Source organism: Fonsecaea monophora, assembly GCF_001642475.1.
Source record: "Fonsecaea monophora strain CBS 269.37 chromosome Unknown Scaff3, whole genome shotgun sequence".
Taxonomy (NCBI): domain Eukaryota; kingdom Fungi; phylum Ascomycota; class Eurotiomycetes; order Chaetothyriales; family Herpotrichiellaceae; genus Fonsecaea; species Fonsecaea monophora.
The window spans coordinates 248,609-268,500 of NW_019173934.1; the positions used below are offsets into that span (position 1 = coordinate 248,609).

Consider the following 19,892-nt stretch of genomic DNA (forward strand, 5'->3'; position numbering starts at 1 on the left):
CATATTTCTAAAATGGTTGCATTAATCCGTGCTATGATGACCAGTCTTACCATCATAGATATACCCCGGCACCATACCTACATATCCAGCTGTGTATCTGCAGCATCTTACCCTAGATTCCCCCCCGATATACGAGTAGTTAGTCCAATCCTTCGTCAATCCCGTCATCAATCGTCCGTCGTTAGAGCATGTACCTGAAACCCGAGCCACCCTCGCCGCCTCCAATCTTTCTCGCTCCACCAATCAGAGTCTCTTGGGCGTCTTCATCTCCCCCGGGTCCGGCCCCAGGGTCCTCGTCTTCTTTACTACTCACCATCTCATACTCCCCGCCCAACCCGGGCTCTTTGTTCGCAAATCCATTCCTCTTGTTCTCGCGCTGCAGGACCAATCTCAACACCCCGGCTAAGCCGGCGACACCGACGGCCATGAACGCGGCACATACAGCCATGCCTTGAACGTACAGCGGGCCCTGGCTCTTGGGGAACAGATGCACCCCGATCAGCGGGCCACACTGACCGATGACGTTCAGAATGGTCAGGCCGGTCCCCTTCCCCGTGGCTGTGGCTTGGTTGTTCAGTGTCCACGTGATGATGAGGGTGACTGAGGAGAAGAGTCCCATCGCCGCCCCGTATACGCTCACATAGCGGATCGTGATACTCCCAGCCTCCCCCAGGGACTCGTGTAAATATCCCGCGATGGCGATCCCGGCGTACGAAATGGCGCTGAGCAGAGCGACACCCATGAGAAACAGGGACCTCGAGTCGTGGATTTTATCGCTGTATTTGCCCACCAAAAGGACAAAGAAGAAGGCGAACAGGTACGGTGGAGCTGCTAAAGCTTGCGAGGTTAGAGGAGAAAAAGACATGCTGTTGATAATGGTAGGTAGGAAGACCGGGAGGGAGCTGAATGAGACATTCACGCTGAGGAACATGAGGGCCGTCAGGTACGATTTCGGATCGAGAATTGTGGTGACGATTTCTTTGACGTTGATCCGTTGGGCTAATGACATGGTCCCCGAGGCGTGGGATGGCTCGTGAGAGTGAGAGCCATGGCTGTCTTCGGCTCGTAGTCTCATGACCGCCACTTTCCTCTCCCGCGCCGTCAAATACCGGGCCTTCGATGGCGAATCTGGAATCCAATACCACGCGGCCACGGCCGTGATGATGGACGGGAACCCTTCAACCAAGAACAACGCTCTCCAGGGAGCAATAGGTCCATTCTGGCTCAGCTTGACAATCACCCATGCTAGGGACCCGGCGAAGCTTGTCGCCAGCGGCGCAGCGGAGATTTGCAGTCCGACTCGGTAGGCCAGTTCGGAGCGCTTGTAAAAGTACGTCATGTAGAAAGGGACACCCGGTCCAAAGGCGGCTTCTGTGATGCCCAGGATACCACGGAGGACGAGCAATTGGCCAAACGATGTGGTCAGACTTTGTAGGCTCGCAACGAGGCCCCATGACAGCACACAGAGTGGTATGTAGATGTGAGCGGGAAGTATCCGGTAAAGCAAGATCATCCACTCAAATCCAATATACGTGATATAGAACGCCGTGAGGAGCCAGTCGTACTGCGCCGACGAGAGAGAAAGGTCCTTTTCCAATCCCGCGATTCGAGCGTTGCCGATGTTAGAGCGGTCGAGGAAGCTCAGCATGTAGAGAAAGCCCAGGAAAAAGACCAATTTGCGGTCCAGCTTGCGCAACAGAGCCGTCTCTTCCTCGACTGTGTAATCTTTGGATTGTGTTGCGGTCCTCCGCAAGCGTCGTTTGAAATATTCTTCATCTTCCTCGTCCGAATCGCTGTCTCTGTCGGATAACTCATCCTCTGTCCCTACATTTTCTATCTGTGGAGGTGCATGGTGCAGTTTTCGCAGCTCGACGCCCTCTGACTCGATCTCGCGAGACGTACGAGTCTGCGCAACGGCTGTCTCGTCGCGAATAGCCTCTGGGGCGGGGATTGCAGAGGATAGGGTAAGTCTTGAGCTCGAAGGTCGCTCGTTGGGTGTGGACGCCGACGAGGACATGGTTGTGCACGCAGTGGCACCAGCGCTGCTATCGCATAGGCTTGTTTGGGTGCTTGGGAGTCTCCATTGGATGTGAAGCGAGTCAAATCAGGCTTCCTGGGCTTCAGGACGCCTGCACTGGAACATGTCGGCTTGTGTGGTTTGTTGATTTCTACCACCGTGCCTCGTACCTCGCAGCAACTTTGGAGTGGTACGAGTAGCTAGTAACTTCGTTGCTCTGGGTGTAGCTCTAGCTGAGGCGTCAGCGTTATCGGTGAGGGCTGCGGGGGATCATCGGCCATCGGCCATCGGCCGAGTGCCTGGAGAAGCCCCAGGGAAAGTCTTCCGGAGGGGCACAGAATGCTTGCTCCTCGTCCTGCCGGTGCCAGCCTTGTGAAGGTCTGGATTGTGTACTTGGTATACCACTCTTGTACCGAGCATAGCGGGAAGTATCTACCTGGTGCTGCGTCATCCGTCCACCATAGGCTGATCACGCGGCACCGAGGAGATTCTTTTGCTTTGAATCGCACTACTACTTCCACACCTTTAGAAAAAAGGAGACACCGTCTTGTCCCCTAATGGTGGGCCTGATCTGAATCTCGGAGCAAAATTTCCCGTCGCATTTCGTTTCTCCACATTTTGAGATGATCTTGCCAGGTACCAGGGGATGAACAGGGACGAGAATGAGCCAATGTGATCATCAAGCAGCTTCCTCTGACTATCACCCAGTTCTCCTCGTCCAGAATAGCCTCATTACTACTCACAACCTACTGCGTATAGACAGGAGTGAGACCAATGCTCGTATTCTCGCACGAATCGACAGCTCGAATGTCTTGCTCTCCCCTTCTCCTGCTCCTGGTTTCAGCTCCTGTTCCAAGTGCTCAGGCAAGCCTCTCATTTACTACCCCAGGCGAATGTTACCTGGCCAGCTCGGGTATCGACTGTTGGCTTTCGCCTGGGAACGGCGCCAACGGGGAGTCAAATTATTAATAAGGCCCTCCAGACTAGCCTCTGTGGCCTGCCTGGCAATCCAGGGCGTGCCAGGGGAAAAGTATCGTATTGTCGCGCAGCCAATTTCCCAAACCGATGAAACACGGGGTCGAAAGCGGAGGCCGTGAGGCTGAGCGAAAAACTCAACCGCCATCGACTACTACGACGTAGTGGACATGCCACCACAGACTCCTGTCTAGAACCTTTTATTCTGCTTTGCTCCGCCTCTTTAGAATAGAACTTGAAGGTTTCTCCTTCTTTACACTCGTTTTGGTCATTACTTCTCACACCACCTCCAGCTGGCCTGTTGTTTGGGAGTTTGTCATTCCTCGTCACTCACTTGCTCGAGACGTATATCCGTGCTCACTACAGTCACTCTTTACGGCCTTTTCTACGACTTGCACGCCTTGCAGGTAAATTGAAAACGAATCTTTGCAAAGAGACATCGAATCGATCCAAAAATGCCTTCGCTCTCTACTTCGCTCTTCGTCGCCGGCCTGGCGACATTGGCCCAGGCATTTACCGCCCCTGGTGCACAAACCTGGGGCCCTCTGCTCACTCCAGATGTGTCATCTGTATGTCTTTTTCATCACGCCTGAGGGCGTAGCTGTGGAGTGGGATCTGACAAGATAATGCAGCCAGTCACCCAAGGCGAACAATTCACCGTGACCTGGGATCCTGAGAAGCACCCAACCGACGGCGTCACCGTCAGTCTCGTTCTCTGCCACGGACCCAGCACCAACTGCGTCCTCCAAGACACGGCCATTGCGGAGGGACTTCCGGCGGCTCAGAAGTCCTTCGATTGGGACGTTCCTTGCGACTTGGAGGCCGGCACTCAGAACACTCCGACGGGATATGGTATGCTAGTCATTGTGGACGGCACTGGAGAATTCCAATGTAAGAAGACCCAGAACAACCCCCCCTCCCTTTGGAGGATCGCATTGCCTCCCGGTTCAAATTCATCACAAAGGATATAGAAGCGAACAAAAAGGGCTGACATTCCCGGTGTGACACGATAGATTCGACTCAATTCTCCGTCCTCGAGGGCAAGAGCTGCTCGGGCTCTGGTTCCAGCTCCAGTTCCAGCTCCGGCTCGAGCTCATCCTCTTCCAAGATCTCCGTCTCGGCAACCACCGTCACCGGCAGCAGCGGCACCTCCATCATCCTAGGCCCCCCCGCGTACCAGACCGGCACCAACACGTGGGGCGCCTCGGGTAACTCGTCGTGGGCCACCACCGCGACCCCGACCGGCAGCAACGGCTGGAACGGCGGCGCGACATCCACCCCCGTCTCCTCCTCGGACTGGGGTAACTACAGCACCCTCCCCGGCATCACCGTCATCGCCACGGAGAGCACCCTGACCACCGCCCCCAGCGGTGGCTCGACCGTCGCCGCCGAGAGTACCGGAACGGCCTCGGGCCCCGCCGCCAGCGCATCCGCCTTTGACGGCGGCGCCGGACGAGTCGGCTACAGCGCCGCAGGCCTGGTGATCGCAGGCGCCGTCGCTGTTCTCGCTCTGTAGAAAGGGCGAAACGAGGCCCTAGAAGTTGTGATAGGGAGGGAACGAGGGAGAGGCGCCGAAAGAGTCATTTGGGATGTGTGTGCGTGTATGTGTATGTTAATTCTCGTGGCATCACCACACCCCAAGGCATTGCATTCAGGTAATCATTGGTACCTAAGTAATCGTGCAAAACAACGTCCCCCTGTGCCTGCTCTTCTCTTTTCAAATACCCGAAGCAAGCTAGCTGTGCACATGTGTATGAGTGTGTTATACTCGGTGCAGAGGAGGTTAACGCATGGTCGAATAAGAAACGAAAAGATCGACGAGTGTTCTGAGCGTCATTGAGTTGTCCCTACGAAGGTGCATTCGAGGTATGTATGCCCCTCCTTTTCGGATGGCAAGCGTGTCACAGTCTCTAGATTGAACAGTCGCAAAGTAGTCAACAAGGTATATTCTTGTGGCTCAGTAGACCAGCTACGAGCCATATCATTCATGATCATCGTCATTATACCAATCCAATCCTGTTGAAGTTTCCCAGGCACATCCCCTCGTATTCCACACATGGTCATAACTCTGGCAAAATCATTTTCGTCTGGCCTTTGCAACATTACTCCAATAATGCATTGACCTTTTGACATCACCTGCGTCACTCGCGATACGCAGGTGGAGGATCGCGCATATCCATGTCATCGCCCCTGTACCGACTGGAGTACGAGCTCGACTTTCCTCTGTCGCTCTTTTCACTGCCGTAGGGTCGGTATCTACCAGGAGTCTCGGCATCGAGTTCTACGTACCCTTCTCGCGGTGGGGGTGTAGGCTTGTGTGCCGGTGTGACGTTGATTTGAGGTTGTGAGTAGGTATGCTGGAGACCGTTCTCTCCTCCGTTAGGCTGGTGATACTGCGGCCGTTGCTGCGTGGGCATTGAGTTCTCCCGTACCCGCTGGAATTCCTTTCGCCCCCCGTCGTAGTACTCTCGTGCTTCTCCCGGCTTTTTCTGGTCGCGAGGCATCTCCGGTGGATACATATCATGCTGGATCTTGCCTGTCTTCATGTCAATGTGCACGCCGGGCGGCGGATACACTGTGGCAGGACGCTGCAGAGGTGGAGGGACAAAGTTGGCGTTGATATTGTTCTGCGGAGGGGGACTGCCTTGCCACTGAGGCTGAGGCTGAGAAGGTCGCTGCTGCTGCTGTTGTGATGGTGGTCCTTGCGGCCACGTCCCGTAGCTTTGTAGCGGACCTTGTTGAGGCGGGAGGCCCTGTTGTGGTTGTGGGTGCCACATTGGCGCATTTGCGACCGCTACCGGCATTATCGGTGGTCGATTCTGTGGAGGTGGTGCGCTGTATGGTCGAGGCGGACCGCCGGGCTGTTGAGGTGGACGCAGCTGCTGTTGCTGGTACGGTCGAGAGGGACGGTTCGGGCTGGGGTCATCATAGTGGTGCGGGCGGTGGTGATCTTCCCGAGAATGACGCCGTCTTCTCCTTCGTCTCTCACGATCCCTCTCTTGTTCCTCTTTGCTGTCGTTGTGGATTTCTTTCAGTAGATACCCTGCCGCGACAAGTTCGAGGCCGCCTAGAATAACCATGGTTCCAACCTCCGAGGTGTTCTTTTGATGGATTTGTTGTTGACGGAAGGCCGGGTCGATGAGCTCAGACAACGAAGGGGTTCCTTGGAGAGAAAAGTGAATGCCAGACACGACAAGTATGTGGGAAGAAGACAGGTTGAACAAAATATGCCTTGCCCTCAGAGCCGCCGGGCTGGGGAGGCTGTGTTGCAGACTTTATTCGCAGTCGCCGTCTCATTCAGCTGCGGCTGACTTTGGACTAGTGATCTAATTATTCCCATAATCACGTGGGGCTTTCTGCCGCCCTCCCCTGCCACCTTCATGCATGAGGGGAACTTCCACAACCTTTCTGTCAACTTCCTCCATACGGAGTATTCTGTCCTTGTACGTGACGACTAATCGGGAACTTGGCAGGTCGATTATCAAAGTGTAAAGCTAGAATGCCCCGCTGTTTGCATGAGGAAGAGGCACCTTCCGCAGGTTCCGATCCAGGAAGAGAAGATCTTGACGCAAGTCATTCTACCCTACATAATGATGGAGGCTTCCGGTCTTGGGCCGGACTGTGTGGATCGGACGAGGCTACAGATGGTGGGCGATGCGCTGATCAAAAGGTCCTCCCACTGCCAAAAGAGACCGACGAAGTTGGGTCATGCCATCGGACACATGGCGCTCCGATCAGCGCGATAGGTGCATGTTGCTTGGATATGACTCACTTTTCCAGCGGGACGAACGATTCCACCCTTTCTCGATATATATCTGAGTATAGGGTATACGAGGCAGAGTATTTCGCTGCGGCGAACAATATCGCTTTCTGCACCAATACCACAGACCAATAGTCGACAACAAAAAGTAGAAAAGTTTGTACGAGGTACCTGGTAGGCTAAAGCGTTAGAAGGTCCGGGGGGGCTGGTAACATTATGGGGAAGCAGATCAAGTGTAAATCACGTGACCAGGTTGTCAATCGGCCAATCGGATATGCCACCGCTACTCAACCAATAAAATACGCGTCTTTTCGGACATCCTTGCCCCGTATCTACTGTCCATGTGAATCGACGGCAGAACTGTCGGCCTCCTGCACTTACAGTGGCCTTCCCAGCGAGTGTCTGGTCGTGTTCTAGTAATGATCAAGAAGATGTACCCTACCTGCGACCCTGATACTTGTCCGCCATGGTCAAAGAGATTATCGATGGTGCTCCCCCATTTTCCTTCTCCCCGGGCGGAAAACACTATGCCGAGATTGCTCGGGAGGCATTAACCGATGAGGCTCCGGTAGAGTGAGACTATCCGCTGTGGTGTATAGAGACTATGACAGTCGTGTAGCTTAGGTCGCCATCATGTTTAGCAACTTGGGCCCCAGGTTTGTTCAAACATTTTCTTTTGGTACACAGCTTTCGAGATTGGAAGTATCAACTAAAAATGGAGGTCGGTCAGGGAACCACCTGCTTGTTGATTGTGTCAGATGTGCTGATACGGTCATCGTGTCTTCTAGGGAGAAAAGCAGGTCAAAAAGGCCAACAGAGAGCAAGTGCCTATGCATGAACGTCCCGCGCGGTACGGGTGGCCAACCACCAATGACCGAGGGTATACCATCAACGAAAGACCTTCAGGTCCAATTAGGCCCATGAAGGTGATCTGCGTCGGTGCGGGTGCTTCAGGTATTAGCCTAGCCAAGTCTGCGCGGGATCTCAAGAATGTCGACCTGATAATATATGAAAAGAACGCTGAAGTGGCAGGGACATGGCTGGAAAACAGATATCCGTAAGTCCATCTTCTCAGTGGATACCCCTCTGGGGGAGAGCGTGTGTGCGATCCCTCGCTCGCCATCCTTCTCCATGGCCATTTGATCTGCTCAAGGCTCGACTCGCTGGAAAAAGGCTAACATGTTCAATCTTTAGAGGCTGCGCGTGTGATATTCCCAGTGTGACATATCAGTATAGCTGGGAGCCAGCGATATGGTCCAAGTTCTATTCTGAAGCTCCAGAGATTTTTCGCTACTTCAAGGGCGTGGCCGATAAATATCAATTGTACAACGCCATCAGACTACAGCACCGGGTCGATCATGCGCAGTGGATCGCCTCGGAGGCGAAGTGGAAAGTGCAGATAACTGATCTCACGACGAACAAGAAAATTGAGGATAGCTGTGATGTCTTTGTGAATGCCATGGGATTTCTGAAGTCAGTGCGTCCAATCCACAGTTCCGATTAGGTATTGACCAACACGGCTAGTGACTGGAACTGGCCCAACATTAGTGGCCTCGATACCTTCCGAGGAGTTGTTGCACACTCTGCTGGCTATCCCGAGGACCTTTCACTTAGAGGCAAGCGAGTGGCAGTCGTCGGTAACGGTTCTAGCGGCATCCAGCTCGTTGCCAATATACACCAAGAAGCATCACACCTATACACGTGGATCCGCTCCCCTACGTGGATCACTCCAGGATTTGCCCAAAAGTACGCTGGGCCAAATGGCGGGAACTTTGCATGTTTGTGTTCAGGAGCAGTCTTGAAAAGAGGACGTGCGCTGCTGATACATTGAGTTAGATACCGAGAAGCAAAAGCAGCTACTGCGAGACGATCCAGAGTACTATCTAAAGTATCGCAAGGCCGTCGAGCTGGAGATGAACGGCGACTTTTTGGCTTTTCATCTGAACACGCCTCAGTCGAATGGGGGAATGCGAGTAGGCCACCCATTGCACTTTGGAGCTTGAAACCGGCCAGAACTGACGGATTGCCATAGTATGCGGCACGCGAAATGAGGAAGAGATTGCAAGATAGAGAAGATCTTGTGGATTCCCTCATTCCCAAGGAGTTCCCCCTGGGATGTCGACGTCCTACGTATGGTTCTACCCTGGTCAACACTCCCTGATCGCTAACACCGTACAGGCCTGGAACTGGATACCTCGAAGCGCTACTGCAACCGAACGTGACCACATTCAAACACGGCGGCTTGACGCAGGTGACGCCCGACGGCTTCATAGATCCTGAGGGCAACGAACACAAGGTCGACGTCATCATTCTCGCAACCGGGTTCAATACCTCGTGGGTCCCACGGTTTCCCATCATTGCCAATGGTATCAACCTACAAGATATCTACCGCAAGACGCCTGTGAGCTACCTTGGAGTTGCAGCCCCTCAGATGCCAAACTACCTCACATTCTATGGACCCTACGGACCCCTCGGCCAGGGAAGTGCCATGCCGATGATCGAGGCGTTTACCACCTATATCATCTCGGTGATCAAGAAGATGCAGACGGATGACATCCGCGACCTCACACCGAAGCAGCGCTGCATTGACGACTATGCCGAGCATGCCGATCTCTTCAACAAGCGGATGGTCTACAGTGGACACTGCCGCAGTTGGTTCAAAGGCAATCAGATTGATGGCCGCGTGATGCTGCATCCGGGAAGTCGTGCTCAATAGTGAGGCCCCCGACATTCTCCGTCGCCTTTGTCCTCGACCTTTTATCTTTCCTTGCCTGCTTGAACATCGGCTCCTCAGGGTTCTCCCTGTTCTCCCCCATTCATTCTGTGCAGGTATATGTTACTAACAGACCCTCAGCCTCGAGCTCATGTCCTCGCCGCGCTACGAAGACTTCGACATCAACTACTGGTCACGAAACATGTGGGCCTGGCTCGGCAACGGCTACTCGCTCCGCGATCTCGACGACAGTGACAAGTCGTGGTACTTGGGCCTGGTGGACGGGGTTGATGTGCAGAAAACTTTCGACGTCGACGAGATGCTGTGCCCGACGAAGCAGTCGTCGACCGCGCGATTGTGAAGATGAGAGTTGTAGTCAGGGAACAAGAGTCAACCCTCTTTGTGGATATTAGATTGCTAGATGTCAATTTACGAGGGTCGCAAAAGATAGATCTATACACACACGTCTTTGCTTGGAAGTTGGTCACGTAAAAGGGATATAGTGAGCAAGTACATCGGAACTAAACTGACGGTATCTATAAGCTTAGATCTATGCGAGACTCGATATAGACCAACTGTCGCTATCTCCAGATGGACTGTCTAATTCAGCTTCGCATGAAGCCAGTCACCGACCTTTTCGACCGTCCGCGTCGCCTCAGGCTCCCTGCCAACCGCAAAGTGATAGACGTGCTGTCCGTTGGGGACAATCTCCAGCTCGGTCTCTACACCGGCCTTCTTCACATGCTCCGCCAGCCGGACCGCGTCGTCCCTCAACGTCTCGGCACCCCCAGCTGAGATGTTCATGGGCGGCATGCCGGTGAAGTCAGCGTACAGAGGGTTCGCAAAGGGGTCCTTTGGCGATGTCGTCCCACCCAGGTACATCGCGACCGCCATGTCGGCCATGCCAGGCGGGCTGAGGAAGTCCATGTCGGCGTTGCTCTTGAGCGACTCGCCGAGATTCTCCATGTCGATCCAGGGGGAAAAGGCCACGACCGCGGCCGGCAGCGGTTGGTGCTGCTCCTTCAACGCCAGAGCCACCCCGGTGGCGACGTTACCGCCGGCGGAGTCGCCTCCCAGCGCGATTTGGTTGGGCGCAAACCCCTTTTCACCCGTCAGCCAGTTCCACGTCGCCAACCCGTCTAGCCGGTTCGCGGGCAGCGGACACTCGGGCACTAGGGCGTAATCCGTGACGAGGCCGTAGCAGCCGGCCCGCTTGGCCAGGTGGCCGACCAGCTTGCGGTGACTCGACGGCGAGCCCGCGAACCCCCCGCCGCCGTGGAAGTAGAGGATCACCTGCGACGGGTTCGCGTGCACGGGCTTGACCCAGATAGCGGGCAGGTTGCTGCCGGGCACCTTCTCCTCCTCGTAGGTCACCTCCGTAGGCTCAGTGGCCAAGTCACCGAGCCTCCCGACCTGCTGGCGCTGCCCTTCGAGGTCCAGCGGCGCGTTGGTGTTCATGAGACGACTGGAAATGTCCTTGTACACGCTCAACGTGTCCAGGGGACCCCGATGACCGGTCATTTTGTCTTGTTTTCCGACGTGACGGTCGTTGCGGGTGGTGGTGTGAGCAAGTGTAGGCAGGTTCTGTGGCCTTTTGTTTTCTTCCAAACTTCTTTTCTTCACTCTGTCGTTTTCCGCCTGTTGGATGCCTTGTACTGCCCACTGCCCACCCCATACTGCCAGCTCCTGATGGGTCTTTTGATGGTAACCATCGTCGGTTGTATACGGTAGTGTCATGTTACGGACAATTTCCACCCTTCCACGCCACAACTACAAACCATTGGGACTCGGTTCCCCGGTAAACGATTAACCGAGTATAGTCGGGTTCGCGGAACGAAGGGGCTGCATCTTGGAAATCTCCCTGGTGCCGCAAAAGAAGCAGAGCAAGGTCATATGGGAGGGTTTAAACACGCTGTATCTGAACTCGGTCCCGGGGTGACGATTTGGCTCACATATACAGAGTGCGGCGATCAGCTTCCTATTTGCCGTCCAGGTCAGATTAGGGTAGCCACCCCCCCGAGCAAGCTGCCATTTCTAGTGAGCCTGAGAAGAGATGGTACCGCTACATGCCATTCGACTTTCACTGACCTTGTAAGTCCCAACGCAAACCCGGCTCGACGGTCGGGGTACCCGAGTACAATGGTGTCGGTTGGCATTGTATAGATCCTTAGCCGTAACCGTCCCTCGAATTGGCACCAATGGCATGATCCGCAGATCTGTCCACCAATACTTACCCGGATGACCGTGTCTTTGACAGTGCGTGGGGTACCCTGGCCGCCGGTGACATCCCTCGACATATGTTCTGTGAGGCACATATGTCTTTTACGGCCTGCTAGGTCAAAATGTTGGATGCCATCACACTCTGTCAGCGTTTCTAAGAGCTCCGGCAATCTCGTTGTACCGGAGTGGTCGATTTCTTCCATTGCGTTGAATACAGCCAAAGCATGGCACACTCTAATGGAATCACCAACGGCGCCACCAACGGCGTCAACGGCACCGCTGACCTGGATCTAGACGCTCTTGTCATTGGCTGTGGATTTGGTGGCTTGTACACTCTCTACAAGTTACGCGAAAAGGGGCTGAATGCAGTTGCCATTGATGCCGCCGATGGCTTAGGAGGCGTGTGGCACTGGAATCGTGCTGAGTCTTCAACCTCAAAATTACTTTGTTCAGAAACGCTTACTCTGTACCAGGGTATCCGGGTGCCCGCGTAGACTCTGAGGTGCCGTACTATCAATACAGTCTTCATCAAGTGTGGAAGGACTGGTCATGGAGCGAGAGATTCCCGGCCCACGATGAGCTTCGTCGGTACTTCAACCACGCCGCCTCTGCTCTCGAGTTAAATGAGCACATCAGACTTCAGCAGAACGTCGTCGATTGTACCTGGGACAACAAAGACCTCAGGTGGACCGTCACTACCGAATCTGGGCTCCACATTCGATGCAAGTATCTCGTTGCTGCGGCGGGCTCGAGTTATCGAAAGTACTTGCCAAAATATCCTGGCATTGAGGATTACAAAGGTACTCTGTTGCACTCTGCTGGATTTCCCGAGGAAGACGCATTCGACTTTCGCGGGAAGAGTGTCGCGATCATTGGACAAGGTCAGTAATTGCTTCTGCAGACCCCCCAACTGCACGAAGTCATGAGTAACTCTGTTGGTGTGTTCAAAGGTGCAACCGGCGTCCAGCTCACACAGTCGGTGTCTAAGCTGGCCGACACGCTACACGTCTTTTGCCGCACGCCAAACATGGCATTTCCAATGAAACAGCGGAAGATGTCGGTCCAAGAGCAGAACCAGTACAAGGGCGCCTATGATCTACTCTTCAAGGCCACCAGAGCGAGCCGGAGTGGCCTCCCACACACTGCCGAATCTAGATCGATGTTGAAAGTCACCGACGAGGAACGCGAAGCGCGCTGGAACGAACTATGGGAGCGCGGAGGGTTCAACTTCTCCATGGGTGGCTTCCGCGACTATGTTTTCAACGAGCAGGCGAACGACCTGATATACAACTTCTGGAGACGAAAAGTTCAGGCCCGGATCAAGGATGCACGGAAAGCGGAGATCATGGCTCCCAAGGTCAAGCCACACCCGTTCGGCACGAAGCGACCTAGTCTAGAGCAGGACTACTACGAGTGCATCGACCGAGAAAACGTGAATCTCATCAGCGTCAAGGACAATCCTATCGAGAGAATCACCGCGGACGGTATCCAAACTGCCGACGGTAAAGTACACAAGGCAGCCTATATTATCATGGCCACAGGCTACGATGCAATCACTGGCAGTTACACGAATATGGGTCTCAAGGACCGGGATGGGGTCGACCTCAAGGAACGATGGAAGAATGGTGTCAAGACACACTTGGGCCTCATGGTTCCCGGTGTTCCCAACATGTTTATGGTGTACAGCCCTCAAGGTAAGTTGCATGACCTTCCGGAGGAAAGAAGAAATCGAGCAACTGTGCTGACCCGGAGCCCTCAAGCACCGACCGCCCTGGCCAACGGGAGCACCATTGTCGAATGCCAGGGCGACTGGGTCGCCGACGCCATCGAGAAGATGCGCAGGGAACACGTCAGGACGATCGAGGTGACGCCCGACGCGGCACAGAAATGGGGCGACGCGATCCAAGAGATGAACGAGAAGACTTTGTTCCCCCTGGCTGATTCGTGGTACATGGGGGCGAACATCCCCGGCAAGAAGCGAGAGCAGCTCAACTACCTCGGGGGGGTTGCCCAGTACGAGGCGGAGTGTCGCAAGGCATTGGAGAACTGGGATGGTTTCGTCCTCGATGGTCGGCAGGTTGGTGAGGTCAGGGCTACCCTCTAACCTATACGAATGAAGTTGACACCGAGGCACTATGTACTGCATGGCTACCTCGCGTAGAGTGGTACTGTAGATTTTCAGTCGAGACTTGTCAGTGTCATCTAGAATATCTGAAATATCAATGGCTCATAGATGATAGCATAGAACCCAGTCTATTGCCCACACGGTCTTGTGCAAACGCGGTAGACCATCGCTTGTATGTACGTGGGTCATTGGAAAGCTACGACGACAGCGGGAGAGGGAGCAGGCGAAGGGGAAGACGGGAAAGGGGAAGGCCCAGAGGAGGGATGGAGGGATTGGAAGATGACATCCGGAGGAGAGGAGATGGCGCGGGTTGAGAGAAGGGCTAATGAGGCGGAACAATGGTTGTAGAGGGAGTACGGTGTCTGAAGCGTGGTGTTGTGGTGCCTTGCCCTTGGAACGTCACAAGAACGAGTTAGTTTTAGTTCTGCGCCGTGTCTACCTATTGGACACAAGCCTCGAGGATTCGCTGCGGCCTCGAGTTTTCATTCGGGAAAGAACTTTGGATAATGGCGAGGCAAGTGCGAACGCGCTCTTGGCACTGGGACGGTCCGGCTCCCCTACGGATGCAGGGGTCTTGACCGGTTGCCGTTTTAGGACACGAGGTTCTACATAATAGTTTTAGACCCCATGGCCGGGCCTAGTGCTGCGCTCACGCCTTGGTCAATCTTGCCAAAATCTGCATCCGCCTAGTGGGAGTCCGACACGCGTGGCCAGTCGGTTACAGCTGATCCGCTAAACACGTCACCAGCCTGTTCCAGCTGGGTGCAGCTGCTGCTTTGGGGGCCTTGACAGAGTCGAAGGTGTCCAAAATCCGGCGAATTAGAGATGATGTGGCGCAAGATTTTGGATTGGTGATGGGCACTTATGCAAGTGCTTCTGGGGTTGTCCAGATTTTGGGAAGCGTGGGAGGCATGCGACCGCCTCATGAAATGCAGAGTTGCTCGTGCCCCTCGTAAGTCGGGCGCAAATCCAAAAGATTTTAATGAGGGTGCTGCATCACAGTAATTCAAGACTTCTTCCCACCTCTGTCAATTCTGATCGCCAGGACCGCAGTTTCATTTATTTCTTGCCATCAGACTGCGCCGTTTAGCTAGAGTATTGCTCTCGAAAGCAGGCAAGATGTCTAGTCGAGTCTGTGATGACGTGGCTGATTCGGTGTGGGAGTCGCACAGAGACACCATTCGCACCTTCTACCTGGTTGACGATCACAGTCTTGAGGAGCTCATGCGGGAAATGGCCTCGAAATATGACTTTCGTGCCAGGTGAGATCCAGTCCCGGCTCATCTTCACCCAATGACGAGAGTCCTGACTCCCTGAAAGCAAAGCCCAATTTGAGGCCCACCTCAAGAAATGGGATCTTCGAAAGAACTTGACCAAAGACGAATGGAAGGTAGTCACACACAAGATCCAGAAACGGAAACGAGACAACAAGGATAGCGAAGTGTGCAGTGATGGATTTCCTATGAACGCCAAAAAGGTCAAGAGAGCAATCACCAGATACCGACCGCTTTCGGTACTGGACTTTGACGGTATCTGGTCCTCCGTTTCCATCATGTTGACGTCGCTCACCGTGACAACAGCACCATCACCACGAACACCAGAGGGAATCACGATCCAAACCCCGGTACTTGCGCCTGCAGCATTAACCTCAGCTTCACCAAAAACGGCTTCCTTCATACCAATATCCACAACTTACGTATCTTTCCTGACGAGCTCTCTTCCTTTCGCACATTTCAATGGCAGAATCAATCTTGAAGGTAGGTCAGCCCTATGGTCGAGGAAGCACTGGTGGCCTGATGGAACCCTTTCGCGAAACCTATTCTCCTATCACTGCCAGTATCCCGCCTGGGCCGGTCTCTAGAGAATGTGGCTGACTCTGAACTCGCAGAAAACCCCTACGCAAGCAGTCCCAGAGGTGACGGTGTAGAATCTACTTCCAGCCTCGAAGATCTCGAATCGAGCATTGTTGGCTACTTCAAAAACGAAGCAGACGGAGACGAACAATCCAAATCATTCCGTCAAAACCTGAGGGCACTGATACCCGACGAAGTACTCTGTGGCCAACCTAGCCAGCTGGATGTGGCAATGCCACCATCAGCGGCAGTGAACTTTTTGAACCTGACCCAGTTCATGATCTCGAATAAATTGTTTGAGACGGACTCGAAGACTAGCAAAATGATCTACAATTGGATTAAGCGCCGGTTGCAAGCCGGTCTTTTCGAAATTCTCATGTCTGTTGGCGGACCGACCATAGAAGCACTCAGGGAAAACATATTCTCCCTTGCAATCGAACAGCAGGACGCTCCGATGGTCGAAGCCATACTGCGGTCTGGTCTTGATCTCAATCAATCGCGAATCCCTGTGCTATTTAGGCTTCCACTCACGCCACTTCAACGTGCATGCGAATTAGGCAGCCTCGACCTCGTGCAGATTTTGCTAGATGCTGGGGCAGATATCCAAAGCGCGGGACCGAACCCTGAATCTGCTTTGACCCATGCTATTAGATTTCTGGGTAACGAATACATCATGTTTATGGATGAAGATCTCGAGAATGTGATCATCGGTCTGGTACAACTTCTGCTCGACGCGCACGCAAATGTCAATCCAGGTTCGAATGAATCCCCACTGTTTGAGGCTGCAAGAAGTTGTCTTCCACAACTGGTCGAAATCCTTCTTTCTGCTGGCGCCGATCCAAATTTCGCCTCTTCTGATACTGGCTCTACTCCACTCTTCCAAGCAGTAGGCAACAGAGAAGCCCCTGTCTCCGACGTGATCACTGTTGTTCGCCATCTGCTTCGAGCTGGCGCAAATGTGCATGTCACAACTCAATATGACGACAAGGGACGGCTCAACCTACTGGGATTTGCGTTGGACCGTTCCAGTGTCGATTTGATTCAACTATTGCTAGAGGCCGATGCGCCATGCACCGAAGAAAATTTGCTTTCTGCTGTCGGGACAGGCAAATTGCAGATCATCAAGCTCCTCAGTACCAAAGCTCGAATCACAACTAAAGTGATTGAGGAGGCAGCAGGCACAACCGAGTCTAAGGTTTTTTGGTCTCTGTGGGACTTTGCAGACAATAACACAAGAGAAAGCAGCCGCGGTCGGGCGTTCGTTGCAGCTATACGCAGTGGAAATTATGATCTGATCAACGCCTTTTCTGCCTGTGGGGTTCAGCTTGCAAATACATCAGCTTTAACTGCAGCGATTGAAGCCGCTGCTGGAAGGGGAGACATCGTAGTGCTTCGCTTACTTCTCAGCGACAATTCAGCCTTCCAGCCTATCGCAGTACATTGTCTTGGGACGTCTCTACTCTGCGCGATAGCTCAGGGTCGGGACGACGTCATCGAAATGCTTCTTGCGGCCGGTGCAGATGTTAACGCCCAGCATTCCAAAACAAGCGCCAGTCCTCTCTTGGAATCAATACGTCGAGGAGCTATTGATCTGTCACGACGGCTGTTGGCCGCTGGGGCAGAAGTAAACATGACAGCTTTTGAACATTGCGGATGCTCCCGGTTTCGAGGTTATGTTGCTTCCGTGCTACCAGCAGCAGTGTCATTGGGGTACCATCCCTTAATCCAAGAGATAATCGAGACCGGAGCTGATGTTGACGCGCCAGAACCAGGCGAAGAGAGGCCAGCACTTACTGTGGCAGTTGAGAAGCGTGATCTGACGAGCGTTCGAATCTTAATTGATGCAGGCGCCGATGTCAACACTCCCGCCGGTCGTCATTTCGGACAAACGGCTCTTGCGGCTGCTATTCGCAACAAAGATGTCGACACCGTTCACTATCTCCTGAGGTTAGGCGCGGATCCCGATGAATGGTCCTTGATTGCCGCCGTCTCGGGGGGTCCAGCTCTTATGCAACTGCTTCTGACAGCCAAGTTCCAGCGATTCCACTACTATTCGTGTGGGTTTGGTTGCCGGGCACTGCAGAAAGCTATCAAATTGGCGGACGCTGCCATGGTTGAATTACTATTATCAAATGGTATAAATCCAAGCACAATCGTAAGACCTCAGCGCAGACAGGAATGCTATTCTTATCTTGCACGAGAAGGGGCAGTGTACCACGAATCTGCATTTGGAACTGCAATCAGGCTTGACAAGAGCATGGATCTATGGATGGTTCGCAAGCTCTTGAATGGGGGCGTGGATCCCAACAAAAGAATAAGTGACCAACCCAATGGTACCGCTCTGCTGCAGGCCATTCGGCGGAAGAGTTTCAAACTGGCCGAAATGCTAGTAATCGCAGGAGCCGAGGTGAATACGAAGGCAATTGGGAGCCTCTCACGAACACCTTTGCAGCTGGCTGCCGAGCAGGGATGTTTGGATATGGTTGAATATCTACTGCAGAAAGGCGCAGATGTGAATTCACCCCCATGCGATCAGTCCGGAGCAACCGCGCTTCAATTGGCAGCTTACAAGGGGTATCTCGGCATTGCCTGTCTGCTGCTCAACAAGGGAGCCGAGATCGACGCTTTACCTGCAAAGGTCGATGGGAAAACAGCCCTCGAGGGGGCGTCTGAGGATGGTCGGATCGATATGGTGCAACTTCTTCTGAATGGGGGAGCGCAGGTTGTAGGCCCAGGAAGCCGACAATATGAGCGGGCTCGGCAACTTGCGTCATCCAACGGCCATATAGCTGTTCGACGCCTTCTGGAAGCAAACCATGCTCAACAGCTGAATGCGCTCTCGGACTTGATTGCGACGGATGTCGAGAATTCTGAGGCTTTGCAATTTGGAGATGAGATGGATGTGGATTCAGCAATGCTACAACTGGAGATAGGTGACATTTGAGGAAGGATTCTCCTGGGTTGAGAACTGGGATCAACAGATCTTGTTGAGAACAACGTTCCACTTCATGTCAACGAGGGAGAGAGATACTCCTATGATGCCACGCAACTGACGATCAGCCTGCCCGGGAGAAAGCAGGGAATTGCGTCCTCGCCAGCTTTTGGTGCATGCAAGGCTGACAGGACCAAAATCTGGCATGTGGGCCAGAAGCCAAAATCTGAGGTGCTGACGCAGTGGGAGGGTTCGATAGCCTGAACATCTAATGCCAATCAAGATTCTGGGTTCGTCGCTCCTTTCGTCTCCTTCGCCGGTACCAATATCTTGCCTGCCAGCACCAAAACAGACCCGCCTAGCCATCTGCCAGGGACGTGAGAAACGCTGACGAACCAGGAGCTCCCAGATTTTGGGAGCGAGGCTCAGAACGGGGCCAAGAGCGTCGAATGGGCGCTGGATCCCGCTTTGGGTCTGGCGGGCGCAGTGAAAAGGTCGTGCCAGTACGGATTGCCAAAATCTGGCTGGATCATTGCCTTCATGGCTATATCAACTTGGACCTTCGAGCAGCACGTCCTCGTCTTCGAAAACTCTTCAGCCCATCACCAAATCTCTCACGTCAAATCCTCTTCCTGATCAAACGACACAACCAAAGAGCAACAATGTCCCGCATCTCAGTCGAGGCTATCGTAGCCATTGTGGGGGTCATCGTCACCCTACCGCCGTCGATCATCATCTTGTGGAGGCTGATTAGGAGGAACGAGGGGCTTGCAAGGCCCGCAGACGCATAGTATGTTGAGTAACCATTCGTCGAGAGTCAGCCATGAGTTGACATTGCCATGACATTCAGACCTTGGAATGACCCTTTTCACTACCTATCCTGTCCGGGTCGAGCCATGCTTGTTCACCAACAACGCATCACAGTTCCACACCCGTCGACGATCGTCACGCCCCAGCAGGATTGGTGTTGGCGTTCCTATCTGGTTAGCATACATGAAGAAAATGATCCTTCCAGCTTGTCATGATGTACTCTCCTTTCAAAGGGTCGGCCGTGTACGGTAAGGAGGATCAGGGAGTTGTTATGATGCACGGGAGGCATTCCCTCATTTTTGGGGGGGGGAGGATTCTGCAGCCCGCATAAGATAGTGCCCTTGGCTCTTGGGAACGAATTTTTAATCCGTTCACATCATCATGAATTCCCATGGGAATAAGTATAAGAGCCTCTCAGCATTGAAGAAAGTAACAACGTTTGGTAGCAAATTTGAGTTGGAATCCAAAACGCCCAGAAGCAGAAGAG

General features: G+C 53.6%; 7 protein-coding genes across 7 annotated transcripts; 4 read left to right on the forward strand and 3 right to left on the reverse strand.

Moving 5' to 3' along the window:
- Positions 1 to 181: 181 nt before the first annotated feature.
- AYO21_00803 (hypothetical protein) lies at positions 182 to 2,017 on the reverse strand (the record flags this gene model as incomplete). Its single annotated transcript, XM_022650790.1, has 1 exon — positions 182 to 2,017. The coding sequence occupies one exon, from the start codon at positions 2,015 to 2,017 to the stop codon at positions 182 to 184; it is 1,836 nt and encodes a 611-aa protein (XP_022516793.1).
- A 1,430-nt stretch (positions 2,018 to 3,447) lies between these two features.
- On the forward strand, positions 3,448 to 4,508 carry AYO21_00804 (hypothetical protein; the record flags this gene model as incomplete). Its single annotated transcript, XM_022650791.1, has 3 exons — positions 3,448 to 3,561; positions 3,625 to 3,883; positions 4,006 to 4,508. The coding sequence occupies 3 exons, from the start codon at positions 3,448 to 3,450 to the stop codon at positions 4,506 to 4,508; spliced, it is 876 nt and encodes a 291-aa protein (XP_022516794.1).
- A 625-nt stretch (positions 4,509 to 5,133) lies between these two features.
- Positions 5,134 to 6,072, reverse strand: AYO21_00805 (hypothetical protein; the record flags this gene model as incomplete). Its single annotated transcript, XM_022650792.1, has 1 exon — positions 5,134 to 6,072. One exon carries the CDS (start codon positions 6,070 to 6,072, stop codon positions 5,134 to 5,136), a length of 939 nt encoding a protein of 312 aa, XP_022516795.1.
- Positions 6,073 to 7,218: 1,146 nt separating this feature from the next.
- On the forward strand, positions 7,219 to 9,826 carry AYO21_00806 (hypothetical protein; the record flags this gene model as incomplete). Its single annotated transcript, XM_022650793.1, has 9 exons — positions 7,219 to 7,325; positions 7,440 to 7,473; positions 7,541 to 7,809; positions 7,947 to 8,225; positions 8,277 to 8,530; positions 8,589 to 8,725; positions 8,785 to 8,882; positions 8,931 to 9,467; positions 9,607 to 9,826. The coding sequence occupies 9 exons, from the start codon at positions 7,219 to 7,221 to the stop codon at positions 9,824 to 9,826; spliced, it is 1,935 nt and encodes a 644-aa protein (XP_022516796.1).
- A 239-nt stretch (positions 9,827 to 10,065) lies between these two features.
- Positions 10,066 to 11,202, reverse strand: AYO21_00807 (hypothetical protein; the record flags this gene model as incomplete). The annotated part of the gene is made up of 1 exon (XM_022650794.1): positions 10,066 to 11,202. One exon carries the CDS (start codon positions 11,200 to 11,202, stop codon positions 10,066 to 10,068), a length of 1,137 nt encoding a protein of 378 aa, XP_022516797.1.
- Positions 11,203 to 11,909: 707 nt separating this feature from the next.
- AYO21_00808 (hypothetical protein) lies at positions 11,910 to 13,789 on the forward strand (the record flags this gene model as incomplete). Its single annotated transcript, XM_022650795.1, has 3 exons — positions 11,910 to 12,102; positions 12,159 to 12,566; positions 12,636 to 13,789. The coding sequence occupies 3 exons, from the start codon at positions 11,910 to 11,912 to the stop codon at positions 13,787 to 13,789; spliced, it is 1,755 nt and encodes a 584-aa protein (XP_022516798.1).
- Positions 13,790 to 14,929: 1,140 nt separating this feature from the next.
- AYO21_00809 (hypothetical protein) lies at positions 14,930 to 18,607 on the forward strand (the record flags this gene model as incomplete). The annotated part of the gene is made up of 3 exons (XM_022650796.1): positions 14,930 to 15,072; positions 15,131 to 15,567; positions 15,648 to 18,607. 3 exons carry the CDS (start codon positions 14,930 to 14,932, stop codon positions 18,605 to 18,607), a joined length of 3,540 nt encoding a protein of 1,179 aa, XP_022516799.1.
- Between the last annotated feature and the right edge of the window lie 1,285 nt (positions 18,608 to 19,892).